Source organism: Ranitomeya variabilis, chromosome 4 (assembly GCF_051348905.1).
Source record: "Ranitomeya variabilis isolate aRanVar5 chromosome 4, aRanVar5.hap1, whole genome shotgun sequence".
In the NCBI taxonomy this organism is placed as follows: Eukaryota; Metazoa; Chordata; class Amphibia; order Anura; family Dendrobatidae; genus Ranitomeya; species Ranitomeya variabilis.
The window spans coordinates 133,067,770-133,094,456 of record NC_135235.1 but is presented as its reverse complement, the minus strand read 5'-3'; the positions used below and the strand labels follow the sequence as shown (position 1 = coordinate 133,094,456).

The 26,687-nt window shown below is 40.3% G+C and overlaps 1 protein-coding gene across 1 annotated transcript in view; it reads right to left on the bottom strand.

The window, feature by feature from the left end:
* COL13A1 (collagen type XIII alpha 1 chain) overlaps positions 1-26,687 on the bottom strand; it is a 388,678-nt gene that overhangs the window by 46,538 nt on the left and 315,453 nt on the right. Inside the window, exons 26-33 of the mRNA XM_077256280.1 lie at positions 22,929-22,973; positions 17,181-17,225; positions 16,726-16,869; positions 14,641-14,739; positions 14,147-14,191; positions 13,296-13,337; positions 11,191-11,217; positions 6,416-6,496 (exon numbers count right to left, since the gene is read on the bottom strand). Of these exons, the coding sequence (XP_077112395.1) occupies positions 6,416-6,496; positions 11,191-11,217; positions 13,296-13,337; positions 14,147-14,191; positions 14,641-14,739; positions 16,726-16,869; positions 17,181-17,225; positions 22,929-22,973 (528 nt within the window). The remainder of the gene's footprint in view (positions 1-6,415; positions 6,497-11,190; positions 11,218-13,295; positions 13,338-14,146; positions 14,192-14,640; positions 14,740-16,725; positions 16,870-17,180; positions 17,226-22,928; positions 22,974-26,687) is intronic.

Below are 26,687 nucleotides of genomic sequence, written 5' to 3'. Positions count from 1 at the left end.
TGACCACTGCCGTAGCAGATTTCAGCAGATCAATGGTAACAGGAGTCAGTCCCCCACTTATCTCATATTGATGACCAATCCTGCAGAAAGGTCACGATTTATTTAGTACCGCATGACCCCTTTCACACTACTTGCAGTTAAAAAATGGCTGCACGCTCATGAACTGAAAAAGAGAAGTTGCTAAGATGATACTCTCTTCTCGGACATCATTCAGTTATTGCCGAAGCAGACCCACACAGACTTTCTGCGCTGCCCACCCACTCTCTTGACTCTAGTTGTAATGCATTGCTCTGTTTCATAGTATTCCCTCCTGCATTTGTACCAGAAAACAAAGGAAAGTATCTGAAAAGAGCAAAGTGCTGTTAATGTTACCAGCAGTATGAGTGGGGGGCAGGAAGTGATGTTACAGAAGGGGGGGCTTTGATTTGGTAAAATTCATTCATTTTGGTATTACCTGTAGTGTTAAGGACTTATACAATTCAGAAAAAGGAGGAGGGGGAGGGGGAAGGGTTGAAGCTTGACAGCCGAGACATACATCTGAGAGCCGTTGCAAGTAAATGTAACTGGTGGGTGCCGTACCTGCTGGTGATTTTCAGCTGAAGTAGAAGAGAGGAGAAATGGGAATATCCAGCACGTCCATCAGTGTAAGTAAAATAACCAAAATTTATTAGAACATTTTAAAAAACAATTTAAAAAAAAGAGAGAAGAACCCTCTTTGCCTGATGCGTTTCTGGCGCGCCACAGCGCCCTTAGTCATAGGAACTAATACAACATGGATAAACAGGTTTATATGTGACAGGGAACCAATCACAGACATAGCAATCAATTACATTGGAAAAGGCTGCAGCTAGACTCGACTCACATAACAGAACTTTATCTTATTTTTCTCCAAATATATTGAAAATACATGAATATATGTTTTAAATATCGACAAAATCTGTTTGTCAATTCAATATATATAAAAAAGATCATTTTTGTAATTCATACCGTGTGGATATTTGGTGTCTAAAGTTAGAATCCAAAAGGCTTCCCGCAGAGCTAATTGCTTCCTCCAATCTCCACCTCTAGGTGACTGACTAACCCTTTCAATACCAAAAAAAGAAAAATCTGATAGATCGCCTTTGTGCACAGAAATAAAATGTTTAGTAGCCCCAGAATAACCTAAATTATTGTTTTTTATATTTGCTATATGTTCCGAAATTCTTTTTTTAATTTTCCTTATGGTATAACCTACAGTGGTGTTCAAAAGTCCTGCATAGGCGTGAAGAAAACTATATGTTTCATACTTCTGCATCTCTACAGTGAAACTGGTGGAACATATATGTTTTTGTAATCCCTCATTGTATGCCATACTCATTTTTGAATGTCCCAAGTATATAAATTGTTATGGTATGCGCATTTTTGATTATTTTTTTTTACAGCATAACCATACCTACACCAGTACAGTGTGTAGAATGGTGAACAGGTTTCTAAGTTCATTAACTTCCAATGCAAGTTCACACAGACTTAAATTTTACTTTTTAAGATTTATTATTTTTTATTTAATTCAGAGTCCTGAAAAGGGCCTCTTGAGTGCATCTTTAGCTTCTAATACTTTATTGGCCAGCCTTTGCTCTTGAGCACCAGCTTGCATCTCTGTGGCATTGAGTGAACAAGCTTCTGCAGATGTTCACGAGTGATGATGTGGTTCCAGGCCTGTATCAGAGCCTCAATCAACTCACTCTTGGTCCTTGGCTGTTTTCTAGATATCTCTAATGATACCTTGTGCCACAAATTTTCAATTGGATTGAGGTCTGGGGACTGAGCTGGCCAGTCAATAGTAGCCACCTTGTTCTTCCAACACCATTGGCTGCCATACAGCCCCAGACCATTACTTTCATTACATGTTTCACAGAGAAGCTCAAACACTCTGGCTTGTACTCTTCATGTGGGAACCTTCTCACATAAGACTTGCCATCATTTCCTAAAAAATGCAAAAAGTGCTTTCATCACTAATTAGCACTTTTTCCCACTCCTCCTTCCTCCATTTTAAATATTTCAATGCCCACAATTTTCTCCTTTGTCTTTGTATGGCTGTCATCAATGGCTTCTTTCGGGCCTTGCACCCTTTCAATCCTGCTTCCAAACATCTCTTCCTAACAGTTGATGTTGCTTCCTCAATATTGCACTCTTCTTGCCATTCTCGCAGAAGCTGAGGAGAGGTGAGCTTTCGATTGGCAAGGGATGTTCTTATCAGTACTCTATCCTCCCTTTTAGTTGACTTTCTGGGCCGACCAGATCTGGGCCTGTCCTGGGTAATTCCAAGCTGCTTATGTTTCTGCAACATTCTTACGACTATGCTCTGATTACAGCCGACCTTCCTTGCGATCTGGGGGCCAGTATAACCCTCTTCATGTAGCACCACAACTCGCACACGATCCTCCGCTGACAAAAATCTGAAGGCTCCCATCATAAAACTCTACAGTATGATTCACTAGATAGACCAACAGATAAAACAAACAAACAAACAAAGCAGCAGATGTGATGCAATGTAATGCAATGTGATTGTCTGCCATATCCAGGTTATGATTGGTCACAAGAACCTCATCTGTGATTGGCTAATTTTGGATCTGAAGCTGTACAATATATAGTTGTGCTTTCAATTCCCATATTGTTGCAATAATTTCAGGCAAAACTTCAATAGCTAAAAATATTACAGGGAGAGAATGCAAAATTGTATTCTGAACAAAACCATATATAATATGTCATATTAGCATCGAAGATATTCGACAGAAAACGTTTAAAACTTGAAAAATCAATTTATCCTATGCCTATGCAGGACTTTTGAACACCACTGTATATAGCAAATATTGCAAGCTTTACATTTTATGCAGTATATAACATGATCAGAGTCACAATTGATAAATGATTTTATATTATAAGTAACATTGTGATTCGAGGAAAAAGAAGTTCTTTTGTTGTCTGCAAATTGGCAGACATTGCATCTATTACCAGACATTTAAAGAAACCCTTCACTGATAGCCATGACGTGGGAGTTTTTTTCGGGCGCACCATACTGGGAGATAAAACATTCCCCAGTGTGCAACCTCTTTTAGCCACTACCCTGCATCCGTTTTGAAGAATTGTACATAAAGATCTATCTTGATTGACTACAGGAAGATATTTGAGAATGATCTGTCTGATTTTGTTATACTGACTGCTGTAAGCGGTAGAAAAGGTGATCTGCGTTTCAGGAGCAGCACTTGCATTCTCATTTTCAGAATACAGTAAATTGGCACGTGAAATTTTGGAAACTTGTCTGAATGCATGCTTTATGTTAGATTGTTTATATCCTCTATCAAGTAATCTGTCAGAAATAATGCAACTTTCCTTATGGAAATTTTCTTCATTGGAGCAAATTCTTCTCGCTCTAGTGAGCTCACCCCTAGGAATGGCATGAATAGTGTGAGGAGGGTGTGCGCTTGAAGACATTAGGATCGTATTACCAGAATTGTCTTTTCTATAGAGTGAGGTGTTAACCCTCTGTGTTGTGTTACTGCCTGTAAGGAGTACATCCAAGAATGAAAATTCATCCAATGGAATGCCGCTGGTGAAACGCAGATTGCACTGATTGTCATTCAGGTAGGACATAAAGTCAGAAAATTTAGTCGCTTCCCCCTGCCAGATTAGCAAAATTTCATCCACAAATCTCCCATACCAATTAAGGTATGGGAGAAATGGATTGTCATCTGTAAATATGTAAATTTCTTCCCACCATGCCATAAATAAAACTGCTAAAGATGGAGAGAACTTAGACCCCATAGGAGCACCCATGGTCTGAATCTAGTACTCATTTTGGAACATAAAGAAATTGCTTACAGCAGTCAGTATAACAAAATCAGACAGATCATTCTCAAATATCTTCCTGTAGTCAATCAAGATAGATCTTTATGTACAATTCTTCAAAACGGATGCAGGGTAGTGGCTAAAAGAGGTTGCACACTGGGGAATGTTTTATCTCTCAGTATGGTGCGCCTGAAAAAAACTCCCACATCATGGCTATCAGTGAAGGGTTTCTTTAAATGTTCTGGTAATAGATGCAATGTCTGCCAATTTGCAGACAACAAAAGAACTTCTTTTTCCTCGAATCACAATGTTACTTATAATATAAAATCATTTATCAATTGTGACTCTGATCACGTTATATACTGCATAAAATGTAAAGCTTGCAATATTTGCTATATAGGTTATACCACAAGGAAAATTAAAAAAAGAATTTCGGAGCATATAGCAAATATAAAAAACAATAATTTAGGTTATTCTGGGGCTACTAAACATTTTATTTCTGTGCACAAAGGCGATCTATCAGATTTTTCTTTTTTTGGTATTGAAAGGGTTAGTCAGTCACCTAGAGGTGGAGATTGGAGGAAGCAATTAGCTCTGCGGGAAGCCTTTTGGATTCTAACTTTAGACACCAAATATCCACACGGTATGAATTACAAAAACGATCTTTTTTATATATATTGAATTGACAAACAGATTTTGTGGATATTTAAAACATATATTCATGTATTTTCAATATATTTGGAGAAAAATAAGATAAAGTTCTGTTATGTGAGTCTAGCTGCAGCCTTTTCCAATGTCATTGATTGCTATGTCTGTGATTGGTTCCCTGTCACATATAAACCTGTTTATCCATGTTGTATTAGTTCCTATGACTAAGGGCGCTGTGGTGCGCCAGAAACGCATCAGGCAAAGAGGGTTCTTCTCTCTTTTTTAAAATAGTTTTTTAAAATGTTCTAATAAATTTTGGTTATTTTACTTACACTGTTAAGGACTTATAGTGTCAACAATTCTTTTAAAATAAGATTGATGGGATCATAGAATCATAGAATGCTACAGTGAGAACTCGGATTAATCCCACCCACACCACTGATTGGCAGCTGTCTACCTGCACTGTGCATAAGCTGCCAGTCAGTGGTGGGGGTGGGGTTATACAGAACTCATTAATATAGAGGACTACATGGCAGCAGGTTTACTAGTCCTCTGGTGATAATCTCCTAATGATAAAACAGTCATTTGATCAAAACTACAGCAAGCTGCTCAGTAAGAGACACATCCCTGAAATTGGGGTCTCTTTACATCATGCTGCTCTCATATGATATAGCAAAAACCTGGTGATACAGTAGATTCCCTTTAAACAATTATAATATGTTTCAGGGGTCTGTGTCCCTAGTCACATCACAACTGACCAGTCGTCGGAATAGAGAAGGTAAAATCCTTATTTAAATGCTGCCAGAAGTCTCTTCTTTTCTGGATTTCCAGTAATAAAAGGTGTTGTTTGGAGTATTGCAGTTTAGTGACTTTGAATTGAATGGAACTGAGGTGCAATATTACACTAACACCAGGAGATGTTTTTAGAAGAAATCAAGAATGCTTTTCTAATCCTATTTAACATCTTTAAGTCCTAAAATAGATGTCTTAAGCTTTTTTTAATTTCACAAAGACCTTACTTTTAGGCTACTTTCGAGTACTTATAGCATCAATGCTTTTGGAAGCCATTATTATAAGAAAATCCAATCATTGTATTACTTAGTTAACAAGAGCATGTGAGTGACATGCCAAACAACCGGAATGTGAAGTTAGAGGGTTAAACCATATCACTTTTTCTGTACCAGAACATGCTTATCATTAGCATAACCCATTGTCACACTCAAATATTACTATTAGCTGAAGCAATTAAAAACCACATGTAGTAAAAATAATCAAGCACAATAGCAGCTGAACAATTCTGGAGAAAAATGTTTAATTTTAAACATATCTATTCATATTTAGCAAATTGGGCAGCATGTATCAGCCACTGTCTGTAGCATCCCAACCATGAGTGTTTGTCTCTGAAATGCCGCATACTTTTAATAGCTGCCGGGTGACCGAATTGGCCTGTGCACTAGTCTCGCAGGCGGGCCCCTGGTGGCTCCTCCCCGACCGCTGACACTGACTGACAAGCCTCTGCCCACATTAGCATATGATTTCCCAGCCACTGTCAGCAGGCAGGGAGAAGCCGCCGGGGGCCTGCTGGTATGACTAGTCACTCGTGCAGCTCAGTCCCAGCCAGATATTAAAAGTATATCTTTTTATGATAACTTGAAGCACAGAAGGTACCTGATAACCTGTCTCTACAGTCTCTTGAGCTGTGAATTCAGTACTGGTATCAATGCATAGCTGTCACATTTATAATTTACAAGTGTGGAAAAGATAGGTGTCAGATCATACAAGATTTTTAATGGTAACATGGGTGAATAACAAACAAACTTAGAATCTATATTATTTCCCGAGGATGTTTTGATGGAAAGTTTTTCAATCGCAGCTCGCATTGTAATTATACTTTAGATTGTTGATGAAAAATCTACACAGCATGCATGTAATATATACTTACTGGCAAACCCAAAGGTCCTTTGTCTCCTTTATCTCCCTGGCTTCCCTTCTCCCCTTTCATACCATTCTCTCCTACTTCACCCTGCAGATAACAAAATACCAAAAAATGGAACTGTATGATAACAAGTAAAGAGGGTTCATAGATAGAGTCAATACAAACAATTGGACCCGTAATCTGGAAAAGCGAAAAGAAAATAATCTATAGGTCAAGGTAGCTGTATACAGAGGTCCTGTCACCTGCCAGAAATATGTATTTGTTATGGTACAAATGCCGTATTTCTCTTAAGGCCACGTTCACACGTTCATTATTTGGTCAGTATGTCAGTGGGTAATAATACAGAAGTGGTGATGTGTTTCCATTATACTTTTCCTCAGATTGTTCCACCCCTGATTTTGGCTTACAAATATTGATGTAAAATTCTAACGAAATACTGAATGTCTGAATGTTGCCTAAATCTGACATTGTTTTTCATTTGTTTTTGCACCACTCTGTTCCTGAGATATGTCCCTCTCTTCTCTGTATAAAAATCTAGTCTTTTTAGCCAAGGGTTCATGATCCTTAAGTATACGTCCCCACTGTCAGTAATTGGCAGCACTTTGGACACAGCACATGTCCGCCCCATCCAAAGCGCTGCCGGCTTTTGAATGCGGAATCACCGAGCCCAATACATTGTATGGATGATATTTATCTTGCGGAGACTCGAGTCTCCACAAGATAAACTGACATTCTGCGGTCTGGAAAGATGCCCTGCATGTCCGTCTCCACAGGTAAGCTGCGGGCATCAGTGCACATATAGTGGGCATGGGATTTCTTGAAATCCCCTCCACTATGCTGTAACATCTGGTCGATGCGGGTTGGATGCTGCGGATGTACGCAGCATCCAACCTGCAGCGTTTACTGACCGTGGGAAAGTACCCTAACTCTTCTCTTATGAGTCTTCTTCCCAATCATGTCCAGTTGGCTGACAAGACTAGATTTAAATACATGGATGGAAAAGGCCGTATCTTATGAATGGAAAGACGTGGAAACAAAGCATTAACAATGTCAGGTTCAGAACAACAGGTATTTACACCAAGTATAAAAAATAGTACATAGTTATGGCAAGTGAAACATTGTTTACTATTATACCTGGTACCATATTACAATTCATATAGCAGAATCTATCCTAGTGACTCTCAGGGCAGACTAGGTCAGTTTACAGAAATCCTAATTAAAAAGAGGATTAGAGCTTGTCAGCCCATTTAGGCAAAAAATGGAGTGACCTGATTGCTGGAAGAAATGAATTGATCTTACAAGTATACTTTGCCAAGTAGTAGAAGTGAAGATGACGGCACTCGCCACATCATGGAAAATCTTCCTTATTATTTCACAGCAAGAAATAAAAATCAGGTGGGAGAGAGTACAGGCAAACAACAGCAGGCTATGGCTGTTTTGTGTCTTTTGTGAAGTGTCAGTAAACACAAAAACAGATGTATTCTGCTGAAGGTTTGCCTGCACTATCGCCACCTGATTTTTGTTTGCTATGAAATAATAAAGAAGATTTACCATGATGTTGTGAGTATCATCATCTTCACTTCTACTGCTTGGGACTTTCAGTGATTTATTTCGTATAACAGGGCACCACCGATTATTACGGCAGCTAGCTGAGTGTGTGGATGATATATCAACATGCATTTTTGGGAGGAAGATGGCAGTGTCAAGTGCAGGGGAGAAACAATCACGGTTGCAGGGGTCGCAACCAGGAAGAGGCCCATGCGGCAGAGGGGCAAGCCAATGCTAGAGAAAACTTCAACTGGATGTGTGTCCTAGGACATGCAAAGACCCGCCTGGTCTGTGCACTGCAATACACGCTGCCAGCCAATAAGAGGCCAGCATCTGACGTCAGTGTGCACGTGACTGAGGGGCAATGACATCATGAGCTCCCGTTGCTTGCAAGCAGCTGCTGGTTTCAGAGGAGAAGCCAATCGGCGGGGACAGGACATAACGTGAGTATAATCATTTATTTTATTCTATGCATTAAAGAACAGCGGCAAAATGGGGGACATGTACCAGGATGGGCAATATATATACCAGGAAGGGGATAATATATACATCAGGATGAGGCCAAGGACAATGGACATATATACCAGGATGGGGAACATACATACCAGGATCAAGCCCAGGATAAGGGACATATACACCAGAATGGTTGAAAATTAGTCTCAATCCACAGACAGAACTATTCGTTTAAAAAATCTCAATGTAGTAATATGGTATAGCCACAAGATGGCAATCAAGTACAATTGTGTACAAAATCCATGTAAATAGGGCCTAGTACCAGAGTGATAAAGATCAAATGACACAAGTATCAGTAAAGTACAATGTTGTACATAGACTGTGAATGAAAAAGCGGCAACATCATATCCACATCCTGGGAGATTAGCTACAGTGCCATGGGTTGTAAGCTACTTGATTATGTTGTGCATCATAGATAAAGGAACATCCCTATCTCTGGACATGGTCTTGTAATATTGTAATTGTTGATATCGTTCAACAATTTTGGTTCTCAAGTCCTCACACAGTTCTCCACTCTTTTCGTTTTCCATGCTTAGTGTGGCACACATAGACACAATGCAAAGATTGAGTCAACCTCCCCTTTTTATCTGGTTTCAGGTGTGATTTTCATATTGCACACACATGTTACTTGCCACAGGTGACTTTGAATGAGCTTCACATGCTTGAAACAAAGTTGTTTTTCCACAGTTTTGGAAAGGTGCCAATAATTTTATTAAAATAATGTCTAATTTGCCTTTTTTTTTCTCTGTTTTTCTGTGTTGTTCCAATACACGCAAAGGAAGTAAACTTATATACAACAAAACGTGTAATTGCAACAATTTTCTGGAAGAAATACTTAATTTTCTGGAACAATTTCAAGGGTGCCATCAATTTTCGGTCATGATTGTACATACTAGGATGGGCCAGGGATGGGGAACATATATATCAGGAAGGAACCCAAGATGGAGGACATTACTACATAATGGGGGAGGGGTGTAACTTGCATCTACTTATAGGATTTAGAACGCTACAAGGGCCCATGTATGTGACCAACACGCAGAGGTGATGGTGTGGGCACTCAGATCTAAATTTTGCACCAGACTCTAGTTACATCAATGGCCAAGCGGCTTACTTTTTATCTCACAAATATATAAACAAAAAGAAAAAGATTGTGACGGGGATGAAATATGTCCCAACAATCAATTAAACAGTTACATTTTATTGTATGGATTCATTAAGAACATGTTTATGCAAAATAATTAACGCAAACACCAAAGCAAAATAATTAACGCAAACACCAAAAGACAGATAGAGACACCTTAAAAAAACGGTATGATACATACATGAATGTGCCTACATGTAAGCATATGTGTGTATGTGGCAGGTGAGCTATACATGGACGTTTCACAAGTACATGTGTAGAAAGAAAGCACAATCATAGGTAATCAAAAAAGTATGATCCTATAGTAGTAGGTAAAATAAGTGCCTGTATGCATGTACATGAATCGTTTAATAGAATTATTTAACTGATAAAGTTAAATGTAGAAATATCCCAAAGGTACTTAATAATGAATATTATTAGTAGTGATGTACCGTATTTTTCCGACTATAAGACGCACTTTTTCCCCAAAAAAATTGTGAGGAAAATGGGGGTTGCGTCTTATAGTTGGAATGCAGGCTTACCGGCAGTGTGGTGGCGGCAGAGGTGCGGGGATGATGAGGCGCGGTTAGCGGTATGGCGTGAGCAGGGTCCCTTCCACAGGTGAGTTGACGCCACGGCCCGGTATCCAAGGAGAGCAGCAGAGCTGGGTGAGTCACATGGCTTTCTCGGTGGCAGCGGCTATCTTCCTGAGGCCGCGCGTGCACGGATTGAGTTTTCTGCTTCCTTGGGCTTCAGGAAAATGGCCGCGGGAGGCCACGCATGCGCAGATTGAGATCGCGGCTGCCATTTTCCTGAAGCCGAGTTAGCAGATTGAGATCTCGGCTTCTGGAAAATGTCCGCCGCAATCTCCATCTGCGCACGCGTGGCCTCCCGCAGCCATTTTCCTGAAGCCCTGGGAAGGAAGCAGAGTACTCAATCTGTGCACGCACGGCCTCAGGAAGATGGCCACCGCGAAACTGGTGATTAACACAGCTCTGCTGCTCACCTTGGATACCGGGCCACGGCGTCACCTCACCTGAGTAAGTGACCGCACATCTACTGCCTCCACAGCACTGCCGCAACCCCCCATGGACACCAGGCCATGGCATCGCCCACCTAAGCAGGAAGGGACCCTGCTCAGGTGCATGCAGTACCGCCCACTACGCCTCAGCATCACAGCACCTCTGCTGACACCATGCCTCCTGTGACCCTGCTCTGCCACCGCCTGCCCTCAGGTAAGATATCTTAAATTCGGACAAAAAGACGGACCCCCATCTTATAAAAAATCTTTTTTTCTGTAATTTTCACCCCAAATTTGGGTTGCGTCTTATGGTACGGTGCGTCTTAAGTCCGAAAAATACAGTAATATTTACATATAACCAAGGGAAAAAAGGTAGTGCTTTACCCCTGGTGAAGCAGTGGTGAAACGCGTGTTGGGTCTTGTGGTAGGTGCGCTGATCACGGTCATGCAGTACTACCTTGTTTCCCTTGCAATGTGTTTATTACATTAGATACATCACTAAAGCCCTTGTGCAGGCATGAAGACAACATATGTAAATGTATACACAATATGATTAGCGATAAATTGCTATATGCTTACCTTATGGCCAGGAAGTCCAGGAGGGCCCTTGAAAATAACAAATGCATAAAAGATTATATTAGGAAAACTGACGTTGATTAATGGCAATGAATTTATTCTTGAAATATAGAGTATGTTAGAGCTAGAGAAATAATAGAAAATAAACCAGTAAACAGTGTTCTATCATTAAATCATGTCTAATATAATGCTTTGTTGGACCAAACAAATATATTTTGGGTATTTTTGGCACTTCTTCCACACACACCCTAAACATCAGCACTACAATTACACACATAAGCTTGCACTTAAAAGGAAACACTTAAACCATATATTAAAGGGAATCTCTCACCACATTTGTCCTATGTAAACTATTAATATGGGCATACAGGTTATAGACTGCTTAGGAGAGTGATCCCTGTGTGTCTCATATCAGATGCCTTGTTGTTGATAAGTCATCTTTTATCACTTCATATAAATAACCTCTTCCATGTAAGTCGCCTCCCACACTGGTACTTCTGCCCCCAGTATTTCGGTGTGCTGGGGAACGCTGAGAGTGGAAGTACCAGTGACTCACCAACACCAGTGCAGTAGAAACATGAAGCCAGTACCCAGAGAAGGGTATATACTAAACATTGACACATCCACAAGTAAGTCACCATACAGCACTAGATGGAATGGAGACTTGTAACCATTTAGCACTAAAATAATACAATATAATAAAATAATCTATATGCTGGGAAACCTAAAGGAATGAATACATGACAATGAAATGCCCTGTCACACTCGACAGTCCTAGAATTAATGCATCATAAGTATATTGGTAGAACGCTAAATTATACAGATACTACATTTTGTAAACACTGGATCATGTAAATATAATTGAGTGACCCCAGGAAAAATCACAGAGGCGTCTGAACAGATAGATCCACAGTGGGATGTGTGTGGGAATACACCTAACATTTGATTGTGCATGTTTTTCTTTGGGTCTCAGCACATAGATAATGCCTCCCATGCCGTTACTTTTGCTATTTGTTGCTCTGTGTTTTAATGAGGTTTTAATTCATGTGTAAATGATGCTATGTGCTTCGAGCATGATTAGAACATTTCCCAAGCCCTTGCCTCCCTAGCTCTGTTCCCTCCCACGCCCCACCTTCCTATGCTGAAATCTCACCGGCGGTGGCTCATGCAGATGGCCTTATAAATTGGACAAGTGTTGACCCTGGCTTTGATCGATAGCACTTGTACCTATGTTATGCTATGGGACTGTGCACATGTCTGATTTTTTCCTCGGACAGAGCGGTCTGAGTAAACAAATCGCAGCATGCTCGATTTGGATTTGCCTCCAAGAGTTGGATGGCACTCACTCATTCAAGACCAAGGCTGAAACGTCAATTTGTATACACGGTAGATTGCTTATGTGAAATAAAATTTTCATAAAAAAGCAGGAAAGTCAAAGGTCTGGGAAGTGCTTTGACACACCCAAAGCACTTAAGCCTCATTTACATGTGAATGAAAACTTTTTTTTTCCAGTCAGAGAGCAACAGATTGCATAAGTAAAAATATGGATGACAACATGACAATGTAAACAGTTTTGGGGGGAGGAGGGGTGGATCATTCTGACAAATTCCAATTAAACAATCCTTATTGAGTACAATGAAAGATAAGAATGATTTAGAAAACTGATTATAGAGTAGGATCCTAGAGGAACATTTTAAGAGCTCTGCTCCACAATATGGAGCATCATGGATCAAGCTTTAGTGCACCGTGTCCAACAACACGACTACAAAAAAATTCTAAATAATGACTGAATAAAAAAAATTCAGTAAAATATAAAATATGTACCTGAAATGAGAAATGGCTAAAGGATTCCGACAAAGCACACAGGGTCTATGGAAAGTGTTATCCAAATGCTTAAATAGGATAGCTGCCTCGGCTTCATCATTACGCAAGATTAGTATGGAAGACGCAGGAAGACATTGCGGAGAATTTGTAAGGCAGATGCGTGTGTGCTAATGTTCTTGTGTTTTACATCAGTAAGAACCAAAGACACAACGCAGTTGGTCAATGTCACAAATAGATAGTAAAGTGCATTAGAAGAAGAAGATATTTAAAGCATTAGAACTTACTACAGGCCCAGGAACACCCGGAGAACCAGGAGGTCCAGACACCTAGAGCCGCACAAATATAACAATGAAACATATACTGCGATCACAGAAGAAATCAAAGTATATTTCATACATAAATTATAACTAGAAGCCAGACAGGACGTTAGGGTAGGGTAAATGATAACAAATGTTAGCTTGTTATGAGGGTCTGAACAGGGTTTCAAAAACAAGGGAGGGTAATTTATCAGGAATTTTTTTATGCAAAAAGTGGTCATTCCTCCTAATTATAGTGTAAGCCATGTCAGGCAATATATTGGTAATGTGAATAAAATGGCACCCATAGCGATGCACACTCCATATTGGAGCGCTCATCCTCAGCTAAGGTTCTAATTCTCCTTGTACAGATATTGTCATGTTCCTTGGTCCGTTAAAGGAAATGTACCATCGTAAAATTGTCGATTGATTAAGTTAGCTTTTCATGTTAATGTACTGTATATTTTGCATATTTTTTTCTTATGTATCATATGACTAAGTAACAAAAAATAAAATACTTACAGTTTTCACACTGGCCGCTGTATCGAACATTAAACTCATTTTTCCTACTCTTCATATGGATATTAGGAGCAAAAGACTGATTCAACCCATGTTTTGTTTGACTAAAAGTAGTTTCTGACCTGCAATCTGGGTAAAGGTCAATGTGAAGGGAGGAGGAGTAAGTGAGCTGTGACACTACCTATTGTGAGTAGTGTCATCTACTGTAAATAGTGGGGCTACCTTTCATTGTAATTTTGTCATTGATGATAATGAGACTGCTGAAAAGTTTTCTATACAAGATAGGAAGTATTATTGATATGGATGAAAAATCTATTTACCGTGTTTCCAGAATCTCCTTTCTCCCCTGTCTCGCCTTTCTCTCCCTAGTTATAAAAAAAATTGACATAGTATAAGTTAGGACTCCGGCCATGTCTAATAATTATAAATAGGCAGAAGTTTTTATTTTTATTTTTTTTTACTATGAAGTTTTGTAAGACCCACTCATCTTACTTTTGGAGCACACACGGAATGATTTATAAGCTGGATAGAAAGTCTATGGACCTGTACCATGCTCTGCTAGCTCTGTAGCATAAGCCGAGCACTTAGGCACCTTGGTGCCATTGGTTAACTTATTTACTGTATCAGAATATTGTGGGGCTTAATAAATTCTAAGATAAAAATTCGACACTCAACTCGCTCAATTATAATTTTATAACCAAGAAAAATTAGATTACGTTCACACCTTTCAGCACAGTCAATCCTACTAAGGTATATAGCTACATACAGAGACATACCTAGATTAAGGCAGAATTTACTTGAGAGAAAAGCTTACTGTAAGTCCTGGCAGCCCAATTGGGCCTAAAAGACCTGGAGGTCCTAGAGGTCCATGTTCACCCTGCTCTCCTTTTTCTCCAGTGGGGCCATCAAGGCCCTAAAAGACAAATATTTCCCCAGGTCAAAAATGATACTATTATAACTATACAAATAAGCAGTTAAAATTTCAAGAAAGTCAATCAAGTATCACTTTGAGTAGAAATGTCTATAATTTAATTGTAATACTAATTTATTGTGTACAGAAGCAATTAACATATACCCTTTTCAAGAGTTTTGAATTACATTTGGCACCTAAATCAAATAACCAAAGCTGTGAATATTTTTATGCTCCATCCTTTTGTTCTTAGGACTATAGGTGTCTAGCAGCTGCTTAATTTTCTCTACTCACTGAGAACGCTTTTACCCTGGAGTATGTGTAAGAGGAATAACTAGGCAAAATGAGTCAACAACTATCGTAAGTGTATGGCCAACCCAATGGTTAGTTGTCAATACATTCACTTATTTACAGGAGTAATGGCAGCGAGATGTCAAAATGTGAAGATTTATAAAATTCCCATTGTAATTTCATGACGATTACATCTAGTTAAGAAAACCAGACCAGGGAAGCTGATGGATTCTCTTTAGAAAGATTTGTATAATATTAATGGACTATCCTTTGGAATAGTCACCAATATCTGATTGGTGGAAGTCTGATTTCCTGTATGTATTCCGCTAAATCCTTTAATTAAACTGATTGGTGGAATCTGACCCCACAGATAAGATAATGGTGCATATTTATTAAGCTAATCTTGCCAGAATTCAGGTGTAATTTGTGTCACAAACTGACTTTAATGACCTATGCCATGTTTATAATGTGTTTCAGACACTTAACAACTTGTCCAACTAGGAGGTAAGACCTTGCTGAAAAGGCAAGATTTATCGGAAAATGAGCATTGTTTAACATGCGACACAAAAATTGTAGTGCACATTTGTCGCACAAAGCAAACTAATAAATAAGTGGTGTAACCTTAAGGGTACCGTCTCACAGTGGCACTTTCATCGCTACGACGGTACAATCCGTGACGTTCCAGCGATATCCATACGATATTGCTGTGTCTGACACGCAGCAGCGATCAGGGACCCCGCTGAGAATCATACGTCGTAGCAGATCGTTTGGAACTTTCTTTCGTCGCTGGATCTCCCGCTGTCATCGTTGGATCGGTGTGTGTGACACCCATCCAACGATGCGTTCGCTTGTAACCAGGGTAAACATCGGGTTACTAAGCGCAGGGCCGCGCTTAGTAACCCGATGTTTACCCTGGTTACCGTCGTAAATGTAAAAAAAAAAAAACAGTACATACTCACATTCCGGTGTCCGTCAGGTCCCTTGCCGTCTGCTTCCCGCACTGACTGACTGCCGGTCGTAAAGTGAAAGCACAGCACAGCAGTGACGTCACCGCTGTGATCTGCTTTCACTTTACGGCCGGGAGTCAGTCAGTGCGGGAAGCAGACGGCAAGGGACCTGACGGACACCGGAATGTGAGTATGTAGTGTTTTTTTTTTTTTTTACATTTACGACGGTAACCAGGGTAAACATCGGGTTACTAAGCGTGGCCCTGCGCTTAGTAACCCGATGTTTACCCTGGTTACCCGGGGACCTCGGCATCGTTGGTCGATGGAGAGCTGTCTGTGTGACAGCTCCCCAGCGATCACACAACGACTTACCAACGATCACGGCCAGGTCGTATCGCTGGTCGTGATCGTTGGTAAATCGTTTTGTGAGACGGTACCTTTAAATAGATAATCTTAACAATAGACACATTTATCAAACTGCATGAACCACTTTGATAAATTTGCCACATTTTAAGATTGTCGATACCAAGTCAAAGACTTAGAAAGTATTAATAAATATATGGCAATATTCTACCAAATATTACTCCAAGAACAGAAGATTTAAGAATAGCAATTTCACAGTTTTGATAAATATGCCCTATTGACTACTTATCCGGAGGATAATCCACCAATATTAGCTGGGTATGTTCTGCACTGTATACATTTATTATATGTTGTTCAGTATTTTGTAAATTTTTACATTATTACTTACAGGTGAACCTGTTAGTCCTACATCTCCCTTATCGCCTTTTGGCCCGTGTAATCCTCTGGGACCTGAGTCGCCCTTTGGTCCTTGAAGTCCATCCTGTCCTGGTGGACCTGGAGGTCCAGACTCACCAGTTTTCCCACGAGGTCCCTGAAACCATATGATAATTTAATACAGCTGAATATTCTTACTATATAAGTAAATACAACCATAGTGCAATACAATCCTACAATGAAATATGTAACTCAGATAATGGGCTAAGCTTAGGCAATGTGACCACCTACCTGTTGTTTTTTTTTCTTATTGACTTCAAAATGGAAGCAGGAGGAAAAACAGTGACCAAAAAGACTTTTAATTTTAGGTCAAGTGTTTGGCTTTTTTATTTCCTTAAAATTCAACAAAACTTTAGGCATAAAATGACACTGTACATATAACAGATAATAGAGGTAATCACAGTTTACCTTGTCTCCATCATGGCCAGGAGGACCAGGTAATCCAATTTCGCCCTAAGAGAGAAAAATAATAGCCAAATTATATAACAGGCTGAAAGTAAATGATGCATAATTTGGGGACATAAATTTAGAAAACGAGCTTAAACTAAAAATATTTTAAAACATGATATATTATCGTATTTTTTGGACTATAAGACGCATCTGACAGTAAGACGCACCCCAAATTTAGAAGAGAAAAAATAGGGAAAACATTTTTTAATGTCAAAATGGGGTTCCATCTTAGAGTTCGAATTTAGCTTACAGGGGCGCCGGTAGTGTGGGGTTACAGGAGGCAAGATCAGGGTTGCCGCTGCTTGAAGCTGTCATTGAGATGAGTCCTAAATCTTCACATCTGCCGGTGACATTTTCCTCAAACCCACAACCAGGAGATCAATGGCTCTTGTCTCGCACCCAGCGTCGGCCTGGAGCACCTTGGGCCCACCAGAGAAAATCATTCTTGAGGCCCACTATGTAGCCACATAGAAATAAATACAAGACCACCAGCTGTGTGATATAACATGCTAATATCAGGGCATAACATAAGGTAGTACACATCTTAATGATATAGCAGGGGTTGGCGCCCACATTTTTGTTCAAACTCAATAATAAATGTTCCCTGGTGTTTATTAACCACTAGGCCAATGTGTTATAGCACCAGTGTAGTGGAGGGGATTTTATGACATCTCATCCATACTCTGAGAAAATCCATGGCGGGAATTGACCGATGCAGATTTAACATATTCACCACCAGCGTCGGACTGAAGAACCTTGGGCCCACCAGAGAAAATAATTATTGGGGCCCACTATGTAGCTACATAGAAATAAATACAAGACCACCAACTGTGCGATAAAACGCGCTAATATCAGGGCATAATATAAGGTAGCACACGTCTTAATTATATCAAATCACAGAGAACCGAAGGAAGTTTTTTTTCTTATAAAATTAATAAATCTTTATTGTAACAATTCCGACATTTATATACTACTTAAAAAATACCAGCACATAACACGGTAATGTAAGTGCACAAAACACAAAAGTGCAATAAAGACACCAGAAAAAGTGTAATGAGACCACCTGCATAAATTAATTATGTCCCATATCAGCATAATGTCATTATACATATGGTGCAGACATATTGCTCTCATACTTGTCCATCAGAAAGGAACCATATTCCTATATGGGAAACACCTGCTATATAATATTAATCAGCATCACAGTCTGGTTTAAATCATACCGTTGATAAATTCAGGTGCCCAAAATAGTTTATGCCTTATTCATGGTAGATATAGGCAACCTCTAATAGACACATAAAGAGAGCATGTCTCACCTGATGCCGGGTGGGTCTCAGCACGCACCCCTGACGCGCGTTTCGCTGCTGTGAGCCTCGCTTTCTCAAAGGGGTCTATTAGAGGAATATGGTTCCTTTCTGATGGACAAGTATGAGAGCAATATGTCTGCACCATATGTATAATGACATTATGCTGATATGGGACATAATTAACTTATGCAGGTGGTCTCATTACACTTTTTCTGGTGTCTTTATTGCACTTTTGTGTTTTGTGCACTTACATTACCGTGTTATGTGCTGGTATTTTTTAAGTAGTTTTTAAATGTCGGAATTGTTACAATAAAGATTTATTAATTTTATACGAAAAAAAGCTTCCTTCGGTTCTCTGTGATTTGATATGGCTGATTTAAGGAGGTAGATATGATTATTGTGTGACGAATGGTAGTCACAATAATGAATCTGGAAATTGTGTTATTCACGTCTTAATTATGTAGCATGGGTGGGGGTAGCCCCCTCATAGAAACTAAAGCAGCCCCCTCATAGAATATAATGTAGCCCCCTCATAGAATATACAGTAGTCCCTTCACAGAATATAATGTAGCCTCCCTCATAGAATATAATGCCGCCCTCCTCATAGAATATAATGGAGCCCCCTCATAGAAAATAATGCAGCTCCCCTCATAGAATATAATGCAACCCCCCTCATAGGGTATAATGCAGCACCCCACAAAATATAACACAACCCCTCATAAGGTATAATGCAGCCCCTCATAGGGCATAATGCTGCCCCCCTCATAAAGTTTGATGTAGCCCCCAGAATATAATGTAGTGCCTTGAGAGAATAATACAGCCCCCACACAGAATATAATGCAGCCCTCCCACAGAATGTAATGTAGCCCCCTCATAAAGTATAATGCTGCCCTCCTCATAGGGTATAATGAGGCCCCCCTCCACCTCCATCATTGTTCTCCCCCCCACTCCATCATTGTCCTCATCACTACCTCCATCATTGCCTTCTCACCCAACACCCCTATCATTGCCCTTTCCACCACCTCATCATTGCATTCTCCCCCACAACCCCCATCATTACCAATTTTACCACCGCAATCATTGCCTCCTCCCTCACCACCACCATTGTCCTTTACACCACTACCATCACTGTTCTTTCCACCACAACCATCATTGCTTTCTCCCCCACCACCCCATCATTGCCCATTTCAACACCTCCATCACTGCCTCCCCCCACAACCATCATTGCCTTCTCCCCACCACCCCATCATTGCCCAGTCCACCACCTCCATCATTGCCCATTTCAACACCTCCATCATTGCCTCCCCTGTTATGATCCGGTGGTAGGATCTCAAAACTGACCTGGCAGATATAACCAGAATGATAGGACAAGTTCTGGGGATGTGGAAGCTATACTGACCGCAATCCTGAACCTATCCAACACACTAAAGGCAGCCGTGGAGCATTACCTAAAAACCTAGACGCCTCTTCACAGCCTGAGAAACTGACTGCCCCTAGAGAGAAAGCAAAGACCTCACTTGCCTCAGAGAAATAACCCCAAAGTTATAGACAGCCCCCCACAAATAATAACGGTGAGTTAAGGGGAAAATACAAACGTAGAAATGAAACAGGTTTAGCAAATGAGGCCCGCTAACACTAGATAGACAGAAAATAGATAGGAGTCTGTGCGGTCAGTACAAAACTATCAAAAATAAACCACGCAGAGAATACAAGAACCCCCACACCGACTCACGATGTGAGGGGTGCCCTCTGCACCCCAGAACTAACCAGCAAGCAAAAAATCACATAAAAGCGAGCTGGACTGAACTCATCATATACTGAGAAACGTTCTCAAGGAAACAATGAGCAAAATGAACAAGCAAACTTAGCTTCTCCAGCAGGAGACTGGTCACAAGGAATATTCAGGAGAGCTCAGAGTCAGGACTGAATACACCGACAGCAGGCAACAAATGAAGGTCCAGGTGAGTTAAATAGGCCCAGCATAGAAGGAAATGAAGCAGCTGAGCCCAGCAATATCGCTAAAGGCCACCAGAGGGAGCCCAAGAACAAACTCACACAGTACCATTCATGACCACAGGAGGGAGCCCGAGAACGGAATTCACAACACTCCCCCCACCACCCCATCATCCTTTCTACCACCACCAACATTGCCATATCCCCAGCACCCCATCACTGCCCTCTCCATCACCCACATAATTGCCAATCTCCAATACACACATCTACAAAATACACACTCAGTGCCACACCACTCTGTCACACACACACACAAAGCACTGCACCACATACACACGCAGACAGACAGACACACAGCACCACTCACCTCTCTGCACGTTCCCCACAGCCGCACCGCATCCTGGAAACATCTTCCTCGCCAGCAGCTTTCTGTCTGAAACAGCTGCATGCTGAATGATGACGTCATCCAGCCGTGCTGTGTCAGACAGGATGTGCTGGGCAGGAAGCAGGATGCCATCGCATCCCTGCGGCTCTGCTGCCAAGCTGCAGGGATCACTCCCTGCCCGCTGATTGCCCTCAGGGTTAGCCGCCCTGCAGGAGGCCAATGCAGCTGAGGGGCCCCATAGCTGCTGGGTGTGCCACTCTTAGCGACACGCCACTGGCTGGGGGCCACTGGATCAGTGGGTGCCCTAGGCAGCTGCTGGCCAGTATGCCAGCAGGTGACAGTGCCTGGGCCCACTGGAGAATCCTCTGGTTCTCCCTTGGGCCAGTCCAACCCTACTCACACCACTGGGACACCCCGTACTCTCAGCCCAGGGCCTGCAGCATTGCACCATTCCTGCTGCCGCAAGCTTCCTGCAGCGTTGACCCTGCCTCTTGTGAACCCGCTCCACCGCCATTACTGCCGCCCTCCCCCCAGTAAGCTATATTCGTACTATAAGACAGACCCCAATTTCCTCTCAACAGTCTGGTGTAACATTATCTAAAAAGCTGCTTGTCGGGTCCTATACAATATCTATTATTTTTTAGACTCTTTTCTGCAGATTGTATGCATTTGTTAGTATGATTTTGCTGAAAAGTTAAGTGGCCTTCCTGAAAAGGGAGATAGGCTAATGTTCGACACTGTGCACCAAAAATTGTGGCAACATTTTGAGACAAATTTCTGACAGAAAATAAATCAACAAATAGGTGCTATAGACTTAACTAGTCTTAAAATATGGCAGATTTGTCAAGCAGCATGATCAAATCTAGTATATTTAGCGTATTTTAACATAAGTCTAAGTTTGCGCTGTCCAAGAATTAGAAAGTATTGATAATGTACCTCGCTGTGTTACCAAAAAACTGCTTTAAACAGATTCTCTATTTAGCAGAGAAACGCCTGGCAATGGCATAGTAATATTTCCTATTAGTTCATAATTTTGGGCATGTGTAAACAATGTCATAAATATGTAAATTTAAAAATATGTAACCTAAAAGAAATACTAGGGCCCCAAGTAACCAAGACTAGCATTTTGCAGACCGTTCTTGACAAGGGGTCCATTTGGGTAAAATGTGCCAAACTCATTAAAGGGAATCTTTCTGCAGGTTGTTGCTCTGACAGCAGCATGATTCCAGCTTAGTTTACTGGGTGCAGAAGTTAGGATAGTATCACAGCTGTTGCAGATCTAGCAGAGTTCAGTTGTTAAGCTGTGTATAACCCCACATCACAGCTTTCTGTGTACACTGCATAGAGAAAGAGAGCTGCCAATCTGCTGGACTAGTATGGGGGAGGCCATTTGTCTTGTAGTGATAATATCCTGTTTATAAATAATCTGTTTATAAAACACTGGTTGTATTGAAGCAGCAAACCCAGGCCAGTAAGTGACACATTGCTGTAAACAGGCTCCGTGCTCCTACATTATGTTGTCCTCGGATAACATAGAAAAAAACGGTGACAGATTCCTTTTAAGAATGTGGCTTAGCTTTCAGCTGCCAAACACCAGCGTAAGAAATGTGCTACAGTTAGGGAATGGAATACATTTATGTTGTAATTTATGCGGCATAAATATGATGAATTTCTCAGCTGAAATCAGCCACACCCTTTCACTAAGTTCTGCCCAATTTTGAAAAAAAGTCTCAAAATGTTTGCGCATCTCATAGTTGTATCAAACAGTTTTATGTCAAATTTCTGATAGACTTTTTAATAAAACTTTAATAAAAATTTCTAACACTGCATAATGCCAATGAAATGTTAGTACATTATGAAATGTTTATTTATTAACATTTTGTGCCATAAATGTTTTTGTATATTGGATGTATATATATTATATATACTCAGGATAATCATTCCTAAACCATCACAGAAGTAATTATTGCAGCTTTAGGAAACTACAATAGTCAAAGCAAAACATAAAAAGTACATTTCAAGTTAATCTTAATTATATGGGTTTGTTTTCAATTAACGTACCTTTTGCCCTGTTAATCCTGGTGGACCTGGAGGTCCAGGAGGGCCCTGGAAATAAAAAAAAAATATGATTTATACATAATTTGTCAAATAACATTATGACATTCAATTGTGTTAATTTTTTTTGAAACACTTATTTTCAATAGAAACATAATAAATGTATAACAACAAAAACATACGCAATAAATACAGTGGGTATTCAGAGCCCATTTTTCAATCTTTGTTTCATTGCAGTCATTTGGTAAATTCAAAACAGGCCATTTTTTTCTCATTAATGTACACTCTGCTCCCCATCTTAACTGAAAAAAATAGAAATGTAGAAATCTTTGCAAATTTAATAAAAAAAAACTGAAATACCACATGGTGATAAGTATTCAGACCCTTTGCTCAGACGCTCATATTTAAGTCACATGCTGTCAATTTCCTTGTGATCCTCCTTGAGATGGTTTAATTAAACTGATAGGACTTGATTTGGAAAGGCGCACACCTGTCTATATAAGACCTCACAGCTCACAGTGCATGTCAGACCAAATGAGAATCATGAGGTCAAAGGAAGTGGCCAAGGAGCTCAGAGACATAATTGTGGCAAGGCACAGATTTGGCCAAGATTACAACAGAATTTCTGCAGTACTCAAGGTTCAAAAGAGCACAGTGGCCTCCATAATCCTTAAATGGAAGAAGTTTGGAACCACCAGAAGTCTTCCTAGACCTGGGCATCCAGCCAAACTGAGCAATCCTGGGAGAAGAGCCTTGGTGATAGAGGTAAAGCAGAACCCCAAGATCACTGTGACTGAGCTCCAGAGATGCAGTAGGGAGATGGGAGAAAGCTCCACAAAGTCAACTATCACTGCAGCCCTCCATCAATCGGGCCTTTATGGCAGAGTGGCCTGATGGAAGCCTCTCCTTGGTTCAAGATATATGAAAGCCTGCATAGAATTTGCTAAAAAACACAGGAAGTACTCCCAGACTATGAGAAATAAGATTCTCTGGTCTGATGAGATGAAGATAGACCTTTTTGGTGATAATTCTAAGCAGTATGTGTGGAGAAAAAAAAAGGAACTGCTCATCACCTGCCCAATACAATCCCAACAGTGAAACATGGTGGTGGAATGAATACTTATGACCATGTGATATTTCAGTTTTTCTTTTTTAATAAATTTGCAAAAAAGTCTACATTTCTGATCTTTTTTTATTCATGATGGGGTGCAGAGTGTACATTAATGAGAAAAAAAATGAACTTTTTTGAAGTTACCAAATGGATGCAATGAAACAAAGAGTGAAAAATTTAAAGAGGTATGAATACTTTCCGTACCCACTGTATCCTTTCCATAATCTTTTTGTGTTATAGAGAACATTTTAGAAAAGAGAAAACATTTCAAAAAGTATAAAATACATAACTTTCTGTTAAAATGGTAGCAGCATAATAAAAAATTAAAGAAATATTCAAATGCTTAATCATCTTGTAGCACCAGCATGTGGTAATTGAAGCATTACACAAATTAGCATTAAAATCGGTGAGGCACCTAAGTAATTTACATGCATGTCCTCCAGATAGGAGTTTTGAATAGGGTATATATTTTTCTTACCTTTTCCACCATATCAATAGTGATTTTTACAAACGAAATCATGTCAGTATAAGTTTTTCAAGAATTTTGCTATATGGGGCATTTCTACTACCATGATCCTAACACTGACAGTAATAATTATTTTGTGAGAAATATTCTGTATAGTCAATTCACGTGCTGGATGTCCTTGTAATCAGGTATTGGTTTAAACTTAATTGAGACCATGGTTATGCCAGAGAAAAGGTGAATTGCTAGAAAGCTTGACTGATCACGATTGATTTCAGTACTTTGATTATGTCACTACTCACTACAATCATTGTGGTTTCTGACAAATAATTAATTATGAATGTGTTTTAGCATATAGTCTACTACAACACATACGGTAAATGCAAAAAAGAAATATCTTTGAGAAACAAACTCTGTCCTCAATTTCAATTCTGCGGTATGAAAGCATTCTCATAGGAGACAATTAAAAATACCTCTAAGCATACACATGCAAAAAAACATACAGCACTGGGCAAAAGTTATGACACATCTCTTTATTCAGTAGTTTTCCTTGCTCTTATTGCAATATTCTCATTGCAAATTCAGACTGAAGGCAGCAAAACCGCAAAGGTACATATATGGAAATTCAAAGTACCCCCTTTTTATTCTGATGACAGCTTTACACCCGCTTGGAATTTTCTCAAACAACTTAATCAGGTAGACACGTAGAAAGGCTTTTGACAGTCTTGAAAGAGTTCCCAGAGGTGCTAAGCACTTGTTGGTTGATTTCTTTTGGTTGCTACTAAATCCCAGAACCAAAATCCAGTCAAAATAAAACCATCTCCATCACACATACTTGCTCTGCAGGACCGCACATCCTGCTTTCTTACAGTATATATATATTTGTATACAGAATATTTTGGCATCATATCATGTTTTATGCGCAACCAAAATGTACTTTAGCCTGAAAATACTATTGGTATTAATCCTGTCTTCCTCTAGCTCTATCTCTCTAGTACATAATGGACATGTTAGCATTAACCAGAATCCATCTCATTAATAGAATACTTAAAGGGAACCTGTCACCCCCAAAATCGAGGGTGAAACAAGCCCACCGGCATCAGGGGCTTATCTACAGCATTCTGGAATGCTGTAGATAAGCCCCCGATGTATCCTAAAAGATGAGAAAAAAGGATAGATTATACTCACCTGGGCGGGCGGTCCGATCCGGTGGGCGTCGTGGTCCGGTCCGGGACCTCCCATCTTCATAGGATGACGTCCTCTTCTGGTCTTCACGCTGCGGCTCCGGTGCAGGTGTACTTTGTCTGCCCTGTTGAGGGCAAAGCAAAGTACTGCAGTGCGCAGGCGCCGGGAAAGGTCAGAGAGGCCCAGCACCTGCACACTGCAGAACTTTGCTCTGCCCTCAACAGGGCAAAGTACGCCTGCACCGGAGCCGCAGCGTGAAGACCACAAGAGGACGTCATCTGGTGGAGATGGGAGGCGCCGGACCGGACCGCGACACCCATCGGACCGGACCGGGACCGCCCCTGGGTGAGTGAAATCTAACCTCTTTTTCTTATCTTTTAGGATACATCGGGGGCTTATCTACAGCATTACAGAATGCTGTAGATAAGCCCCTGATGCTGGTGTGCTTAGCTCACTCTCGATTTTGGGGGTGGCAGGTTCACTTTAATCCTACTTTATTTACCTTTTGTAATTTTGTGCTCCTGTTTTCTAGCATACCTTAAACTGACTTAGCCATTTGTATATTTTCTCATTTTTTTCCCTTGAAAGCCCTATCTAAAACAAGAAAATGTTTCCTATATTGACTGTCGTTTTGCCTATTTTCAGGAACAGAATGACTAAATAAGGGGTAATTTACAAAACAGTATTGCAGTTGTATTTTCTCTCTGGTATTAAGGATGCAAATCCCAATAAAACTGTGGAGCCTCTGACCTGAAATAATATGCTTATTTTTATCTTTGGGTCATGATCATGAGACCTGCATGTCTTGGGGCAGTTACCTGCTATACTGAACTGTGAATTAACCCAAAAGAAAATGATATAAGCTGAACAGGGCTGAGCTGTAATACTCACAATCCGTGAACAAGGAAAGTGCTGATTGTAGGAAAAAAAAAATAAAATCAGACCCATTTTTTTTATACTTGCACAATCCCGTTACCCTCTGAGACCTCTGTCACAATTTATTTGT